This window comes from Aythya marila, assembly GCF_965140915.1.
Source record: "Aythya marila genome assembly, chromosome: 27".
Lineage (NCBI taxonomy): Eukaryota > Metazoa > Chordata > Aves > Anseriformes > Anatidae > Aythya > Aythya marila.
In genome coordinates this window covers 5,985,230-5,993,379 of record NC_139068.1, presented here as the reverse complement: position 1 = coordinate 5,993,379, position 8,150 = coordinate 5,985,230, and the positions used below count along the sequence as shown (strand labels likewise).

At 67.4% G+C, this 8,150-nt stretch overlaps 1 protein-coding gene across 1 annotated transcript; it reads right to left on the bottom strand.

Annotated features, from left to right (window-relative positions):
- Nucleotides 1-2,645: 2,645 nt before the first annotated feature.
- PLPP2 (phospholipid phosphatase 2) lies at nucleotides 2,646-6,981 on the bottom strand. Its single transcript, XM_082780263.1, has 6 exons — nucleotides 6,792-6,981; nucleotides 4,587-4,738; nucleotides 4,079-4,356; nucleotides 3,872-3,929; nucleotides 3,619-3,795; nucleotides 2,646-3,439 (listed from the first exon to the last, which is right to left on the bottom strand). Exons 1-6 carry the CDS (start codon nucleotides 6,841-6,843, stop codon nucleotides 3,302-3,304), a joined length of 855 nt encoding a protein of 284 aa, XP_082636389.1. The 5' UTR covers nucleotides 6,844-6,981; the 3' UTR covers nucleotides 2,646-3,301.
- Nucleotides 6,982-8,150: the final 1,169 nt, after the last annotated feature.

The following is an 8,150-nucleotide window of genomic DNA, read 5'->3' as shown; positions in this document are numbered from 1 at the left end:
TTGCCTGCCCCTTACCCCAGTCAGCCAGGGAAAGACGCCAAGAGCAGGAGGCAGCCTGGGGCTGGGGCCAGGGCAAAGGGACCCAGATGGAGCCCATTTGCACCATGGAAGGGGCGGAGGAGTCGCAGGTGCCAGGGAGAGGGGAGAGAGGATGCAGCGTGGCAAGGCAGGAGGCACAGGTTGGGGGAGGCAGCCCAGGCTCCCCCCAGAGCAGGGCTGGAAGCCAGAGCCTGGCTCAGCGCTGCCAGAAACGGCTTATTTTGGAAAGGAGGCGTCTTGGCTGAGCGTACAGTGCGTGGAGCTGCTGACGCTGGGGAACAGGACAGCTCTCGGGGAGCAGCCACTGCTCGCAGGCCGATGCTATTCATCTTCAGCCTGGGGCTGAACCTGACCCAGCAGCACCAGGACCAGATCCCTAACTCCTGAGTCACTGATGTAGAGGGGTTTGGATGCCCCAGCACGATGCCCAGGGCCACAGCTCACCCTTCCCAAAGCCTGAATGTGAAACGGGCTGGTACAGGGCCGGGTACGACACCAAGCCTTGAGTGGGGAAACTGAGGCACACAAGCTGCTGGGAGCCCTTCAGCCCACCCACCAGACTCTGCCCCTCCCCAGCTCCGAGGCCAGCACAGGTTTTGCAGCAGCAGCCAGATCTGCTCCATCCCCAGGCCCAAGGAGGCCCTGCGGGGACAGTGCCCCCCAGCAGCCCCACCGCCTCCTGAGCCGGTGGCGGGTAGGGGCTGGCAGCAGCCTTATGGCCCCTCGCTGTGCCCAGACGTGGCTTGGGAGCTCCTTCCGTCCTCAGGCTGCCAGAGGCTTGGGACGCACTGAGCCAGGCCCGGGGGCAGGCAGCATGGGGACGGAGCAGCCGAGCTGCGGGTGCCCCAGCCCAGCCCCGCCGCACACTGCAGCGTTGTGGCCCAGCTGGTTTTTCCAGAGCTGCATCCAAGGGGTGAAATCAGATCTCAAGGGAAGGGAGCAGGCACGTTCCTGGCTGTGCAGAAGAGCTGTCGAGGCAACGCCAGGAGCTGAGGCAGTCGCTGAGCACCACGGCCCCGGCCCCGTTTGCTGCCCTGGGAGCCCCCATGGAGCCCCCACCCAGGGCAGCGATCCCACGACCCCACGGCCTGGGCTGTGCCTTGCTGCCCCGACTCCTTTGTTTGCAGACTGCAGCAGAGATGCCCTGCCCTCGGGCCCTGGCAGTTCCGCTGCATTGTTTTGTGCCATCAGATACGGAGGGAGCAGCCCCAGAGGACTGGGACAGGAACAGGAACGCTGCTGGGGGTAGGACAACTCTCCCAGGGAAGGAAGAGCAGCGCGAAGCAAGGAAGTTTCCCCCACCCAGGGAAGGTGTTTTTTGGTCAGGGCTTGTCTAGACTTGGAGCAACCGCTGCGTAAGCACATTGAGAGCACGCAGCAAGCCCAGGGCGCACATGGCCCCCACTGTGCCCAGCCAGAAGGGACCTGGCTGCACTAATCGGGGATGGAGCTGGTGGTCTCGGGGGGGGCCTGGGTCCTCCTGGGCCCTGACCACCACTCCCGGGTACAGCAAAGAGCCTGAGATGTGCCTAGGCAAAGGGGCCACTGGGCTTCCCTGTGCCACGAGAGCCACAGCTCCCCTGGCCCCACACCAAGCACGAGCCCCATCCCTGCCCCGCACACCCCAGCTTCCACAACAGAGCAGCCCCCAGAGCTGGAGCTGCCGCCTTCCCCCGCCGCACTCCTTCATCAGCAGCAGGACGCAGGCAGCTCTGAGCCTCCCTTGGCTCCAGCACCCGCAGCTAAGGGAGCTGCAGGCACACAGCGTCACTTTTTCCAAGAGGCTCCATCCACCTTCCCTTCCCCCTGCCGCAGCGCTGGGAAGCACAGAGGCTCCTCTAGGGTCAGGGCAGCGTGGGGCTGGGAGCCACACAGCCACACAAAGCAGCCCCAGCCCCCCCCCCCCCCAGGCCCAGGACAGGCAGGCAGCATGGGCCCCATCCCCAGGGCTTCCCCCATCCTGGCACCCTGCTCCTCGCCTCAGCCAGGCGTCGCACAAAGCTCAGGCCCCACACCAGACCCATGTTGCAGCCCCCAGGTCTTCTACCTCCCGAGAAGCACCTGAGGGTGCTCCTCTGCCCCACTGCCTCTTGGAGGGAGGGGTGGCAGGAGAACAATCTCCCCCCCCCCCCCGGCAATGTTTTCAACACCTTGACAGGTCCCCCAGCAATCGCTCCAGCTCCATCAGAACACGGCTGCTTCAGTCGGTCCCTGCTGTCCCGTCAATCCCCACTTGAGCCCTGTGTCCCAGCACAACCCCCAGGGGCTCCTCAGCACCCCCCACCCCCACCCCGTGCACAGCAGACACCCCCTGCCGAGGGGCCCTTTGAAGAGGAAGCCCTGAACTCTTCAGCCCATCCACTCCAAGGCCAGAAGCATCCATGGAGCAAGAGAAGAGGCCCAAGACAGACATTCTTTAAGGATGATCTAATTTAAAAAACACATTTTTACAAAAACATCATCATGGAAATGCATGTAGTTTAACAAGAGGCCCACAGCTCCAGTGCTGTAGATCAGAGATGGGGCTGGGACGTGGCCCCCTTCTCACCTTCCCAGGGAGGTAGGAGCCCTGTGCCCAGCTCCACGTCCCTCTCCCTCCCCCCCTTTACCACAGAAGATTTCTCCCCTTCCCCCTACCCCCTAAAGGATCAGCTGAAGCTGCAGCAGACAAAGGGTCAGGAGCAGCCCTGCACCCCGAGCCAGGCGCAAGCAGGCGGGCAAGGAGCAGCCTGGGCACCCCGGCCCTGCGGCCGCTGGCAGCCAGCAGCACTTTTAAAGGTAATCAGGGAGCAGAAGGGCTCTGGCTTGCTCCAATCCTTTCAAAAAAGGCAGTGTAAGCCCAGCAGCTGTCCTCCTCCCCTTGTGCTCATGGGGATTTGTGCTCATAAGGTGGTGTAATTTGACAGGGACAACACGCGTGCAGCGCCAGGCAGCCTCAGATGCCCGACGAGTTCGCTCGCTGCTGTTTGCTGGCCCCAAATCCACCCCCCGTGCCGCCCTCCCTCCCCGCCACGCAGCGGGCCGGGAAAGGGGCTGCAGAGCGTGACTCAGGCCGGTGGGACCAGGGCCCCCCCTCCCCGCACTCCCCAGCCCTGCGGAGCCCCGGCTTTGCCGTGTGCCGGAGCCGCGGCACAGCCGGGAGCGGGGCTGGGCAGGGCTGGCGGCAGCGAGGAGCCCGCAGGGAGCACGAGGCGCATGGCCCCCACCCCGGCTGAGGCACGGGGCAGCGTCGGCAGTCTGGGGCGCGTGGCCCGCGCGCAGCTCAGGGGGCGCCCCGGTAGCTGTAGTGATTGTGCTCCAAGTCGCTCCTGGTCAGCGGCAGGCTGGGCCTGCGCTCCGGGTCCTGCCTGTCGCATGGCAGGGGCGGCCGGTGCTTGAAGAAGTCGGAGACGTAGCGGACCTGGAAGAGCCGGACAGGGCTGGGGCTCGGGGTCTGCTCCCACACCTCTGCGGGGTGGCGGCCGCCCAGCTCCCCCCACAGCCCCGGGCCCTGGCACCAGCCTCGTGGGGTCCTGCCAGGGCTGTGCGCCCCAAGGCGGGGACACCGCCTCCGTGGGCAGAGGGAAAGGGGGTGCTTACGATGAGGACGGCGATGAGAGCGCCCTGGAGCAGCCCTGCCAGCACGTCGCTCCAGTGGTGCTTGTAGTCAGAGACCCTGGTGTAGCCCACGTAGATGGCGAAGGCGATGAGGAAGAACTGGATGGTGGGGCGCAGCAGCCGGGCCCACTTCCCCACCAGCCGTGCCTGCACGTAGAGCTGGGGGGGCGCAGAGCTGTCACCCAGAGCGGGGGCGGCGCCCTGGGGCCCCCCCTCCCCACAGCACCACACTTACCGCCAGGAACATCATGCAGTACATCCCGAAGGAGGAGTGCCCGGAATAGAAGGACAGCCTGGGGGCCGACGGGAGGGGTCAGGCCAAGGGAGGGGGCCGCCAGCCCCCTGCCAGCCCCCTGCCCTGCAGGAGGAGAGCCCTGCGGCCCCTCTGGGGCAGCTGCGAGCCCGGGGACCCAGGGACGTGTGTCTTGGCCCCACAGCTCACCTGGACTCGGTGACGTCCCTGCCCTCCCCCCGGCAAATGTTCTCCAGCTGCACATAGGTGGAGCAGTTCACCCTGGACCAGTCGGGATTGCAGACAGCCAGGAAGTTGGGCCGCAGGCGGCCGATCATGTACTTGGCCAGGTCGGTGAGGGACTGGCTGATGGCCCCCCCGAAGAGGAAGGTCCCCACCACCTTGTAGAGGGCAGCCAGGTAGTTGTTGAACTCCGACTTGGAGTAGAGGCGCTCCGTGTAGACCAGGTATGCCTCCCCTGATGAGATCTGCAGAGAGCAAGGGCCGAAGGGTGAGGGTCCCAGTTCCAGGGCCACGGGATTCTCTGGCAGGCTGCAGCAGAGGAGCCCCCGGAACTCTCCCAGGGCCCGCCCTCACCCCTCAGGATCCCAGCCCCACGAGCCAGGGGGCTCATCCCCTCAGGGGAACACCCAGCCCTTTGGCCAGAGGGCCCTGCAGCCCTGCCGGGGGCCTGGAGGGGAGCACAGCGCTTCCTTACAATGAGGACGGTGCAGGTGATGGTGACCCCAGCCATGAGGCCATGAGTGATGGTGTCCGCCTTGTAGGGGTAGCGGATGGAGTCATCATTGCAGTAGAAGCCCCGTTTGTACGGGGAGTTCACCAGCGTCAGGATGACGAAGGGCAGAGATGCTGCAAGGCAGAGAGGAGAGGCCTGGGGTACCTGCGCCTGCAGGCTCCACGCAGGTACCCAGCACATATGGTGTCCCTGTCCCACATCCCCCCAGTTCCTACTCCCCACTGCTGGGGAAGGATCCTGCACCTAGGGCAGCACGCTGGCCCTGCTGCTGATAGGGTGCTATCAGAGCTCGCAGCTGCCTGCAGCACCCAGATACCGCAGCCGATGGCTGCTCTCAGGCACCCCCAGAGCTCCTCCCTGGGCTGCAGACCCAGGGCTGACGATGCACCCGCTCCTCACATTCCCTGGGATGTTTCAGCCAAGGAGGTCAGAGCTTCTTAGGGTTAACGAGCACAGGTGTCTTGCAAACCTGTTTTCCACCAGGGAAAGTGCCTTCAGGCCCTCGATGGTCCAGGCAGGACCCTCACGAGGCATGGGCAGAGCCAGAGCCTGGAAGGCGCAGCCCAGCTGGTGGGGGACCCAGCCCCTGCCCACGCTCTCCCTTCCCACAGCCCTGCTCTTGGCTGCCTCTCCCCGCCTCCCGGCAGGGCTCTGCACCGGTGCTGAGACTGGCTGGCTCAGTCCAGCTGAGGAGGCTTTTCCACCCTGTGCCCGCCAGCCCTGGCCATGGGCATCTTCAAGCTCTTCCTTTGCACATCCCAGCAACCAAGAGGGGATTCAGGGGCAGACTCAGCCCCCTGCCATAGCCCTCACCGGCAGGCGACCTCCTGCCCTCGGGGTCACTCGCTGCAGCAGCGCCCGGCCGGGTGCGATGCTCTCCCTGCGGGGACCGGGTGCAGAAAGCCCCTTCCTCCCTGGCCCTGAGGTCCACCTTAAGCCTGGGCTTCTTTCCCGGTTCCGCCTTCATAAAGTGATTTCCGCCTGCCCATTGTTTAACCGTCTCCAGGGAAAAGCCCCCACCTTTGTCCCCGGCAGACACCTTCCCCGCAGCGCCCCTTCCCCAGGGTGCGCCACGGGGGTCCCTGTGTGCCCTGGGCCCGCCACCTCCTGCTCATCCGAGTGCAAAGTCACGGCACAGAATCCCCCTGCTGCTTCCAGGCCTCCAAATCCACCGTCTCCACGCTCTCCTCAGGCAGAAGCAAAAGCAGCCAAAAAAAAGCTGCGCAAAAGCCAGGACAAGCCGTAACCGCTGCCGCCCGGCGGAGGAGCCAGGTGCCCGGCGTGCAGGGGGTGCTTTCTGACGCCTCTGGGAGCGCTTCAAACGCTCATTTGCTGCTCAAATTAGCTGCCGCTTCTCTTTCTGGATAATTTCAACCCCCAAAAAAGCTCCCCTAAAAATAAAAGGCACCCGCACACGAGAGAAAAGAGACTCAAACAACAACAGGATCCTGCCCCTCTCCACCGGTGCTTAGAGAGCCCAAGAAAGCAATTCCCCGGTGCAGGAGGCCGAAATTACGACCTGGGCCTTTATTTTTAGCCCATCCGTCTTAATTAGGCGCTTGCCAGCGTCGGTTTTAGAAACGGGCGGAGGCTGCCCGGGAGGAGGCACCGGCAGCGCCCGGCGGGACGGGGCAGCACGGCGGGGGCTCCGCCGCCCCCCCCGGGACCGGCACCGGCTCCAGCTGCCCCGCGGCCGCCGTCGGACGGCGCTCGGGCTCTGGCAGCCCCCGGCGGCGGGCGCAGCTCGGGGGCTCCGCGGGGCAGGGACCGGGCGCCGAGGGGGCGGGCGGCCGCCGCGGCCCCGGGCCAGCCCCGCCGGAACTTCTCGGGGCCGTCCCGGGATCGTCCCGGGCCGTCCCGGGCGGCGAAGCGGCGAGGGCGAGGCCGATCGCTTCCTCGTCAGGGCAGCGAGCGCCGGCCGCCGTGTCCGCAGCGCGGGGCCAAAGGCCGCCGGGGCCGGGCAGGTGCTCCCCGGGCTGCCCCGGAGCCCGGCCCCCGGGGCCGCCGCAGCACCGCGGGTGGGCGCCGAGGGAGCCCGGGCCCCCCACACCCCCACACCCCCGGCGCAGCCCCGACGGGCGGGGAGGGGACGGGACGGGCGGGGAGGGGAGGACGCGGCCGCTCCGGTCCCGAGCCCAGCCCCGGGCGGCGCCGCGGGGCCCTTACCGACCACCACGCAGAGCACGTCGAGCGCCACGAAGACCTTCCTGCGCTCCATGCCGGTGCCCGGTCGGTGGCGGCCCCGCGGCCCGGCCCCGCGGCTCACATGGCCCGGAACGGCGCGGGCCCGGCCGGGAGGTAAAGTCCGGGCGGCCGGGACGGGGCGGCTCCGGGGCGGGACCGGGCGGCCCCCGCCCGCGGGCTGGGGGCGGGACGGCGGGGCCGGGGGCGCGGGGCGGGGAGCGGGGCCGGGCGCAGGTACGGGGCGCGGGGGGGGGGGGGGCCCGCGGCCGCCTCCGGGCCCCCGGGCGGGGGTCGCCCCCCGGCCCCGTCCGAGGGAGGGGGGAAGGAGCGAGGCCTCACGCGGGAGCGGCGCGCGTCCCGCCGGCCCCGGGCTCCTCTTCTGAGAAGTGAGAAGTGGAAAAAAAGAAAAAGAAAAAAAAAAAAAAAAGAAAAAAAGAACAAATCAGGGACTGGAAGAATGCAGCCGCAGCAATGTGCTGGCTGCTGCGGTGCTGCAGCCGCCGGGCTCTGGCGAGGCCGATAAGGAGCTGACGCAGACGCGGTGCCTGCTGCCGGCAGGACGAGGCCCCGGGACGGCGGCGAGGGGCGCTGGGAAGCCGAGCACCGGCTCCGAACGCAGGGCACGGCACGAGGGCGTTTGGAGCCGTGATTTAAGGGCTGAAACGCGGCGGGGGCTGCCCGCGCCTCAGACGGGGCCGGGGCAGGACGGGCTCCCAGCGCTGCCCGGGACGTGCCCGGAGCAGGGACGGGAGCGGAGGCTCGAGCCCAGTCCCTGCGGTGAGGCCCTGCGGGAGCGGGGACAGCCGCAGCCCCCTGGCTGCTCCAGGCCTGGCTCTTGGTTAGGAACGGAAGGAAACATAAATAATACAGAAACCACCCAAATGATAGCTACTGGGCTGCTTTATTTAGGTGCGCCATGAGTGGTCTGTGGGGAATCTCAAGGCTGTGGTCAGAAGCCAGCAGAGCTGGAAACCCTCTCGGGCTGCCCCGGGAGCTCAGGAGAGGAGCAGAGCCCCTCAGCAGCCTCCTTACTCCTGGCTGCCCCGGCCCGGCCCCGTCCAACCCTCTGGGCTGCCCCAGTCTGCCCTGGTGCAGCCTCCTGCTGTGGGTGCTGGGGGGGTGGGGGGGGATGGCCCGGCACAGCCGCCGGGCAGGATTCACCCCCCAAATCACCCCCCAAATGCTGGGCGGGGGTTAAGAGCCCCAGGGCAGGAGAGGAGGGGACGCACGGGCAAGGTTTGACCGCAGGGGCACCCAAGTGGCTGCGTGGGGCTGGGGCAGGCAGGATAGGGCCTGGCAGGGCCGTGCACCCGAGGTGCCAGCCCGTGGCTCCACGCTGGC

Coding starts and splice junctions, on each gene's coding strand:
- PLPP2 (XM_082780263.1), bottom strand. CDS start 6,843: ATGGAGCGCAGGAAGGTCTTCGTGGCGCTCGACGTGCTCTGCGTGGTG. Junction 4,739..6,791: donor CGTGCTCTGCGTGGTGGTCG/GTAAGGGCCCCG, acceptor TCTGCCTTGCAG/CATCTCTGCCCTTCGTCATC. Junction 3,796..3,871: donor ACTGCATGATGTTCCTGGCG/GTAAGTGTGGTG, acceptor GCGCCCCCCCAG/CTCTACGTGCAGGCACGGCT.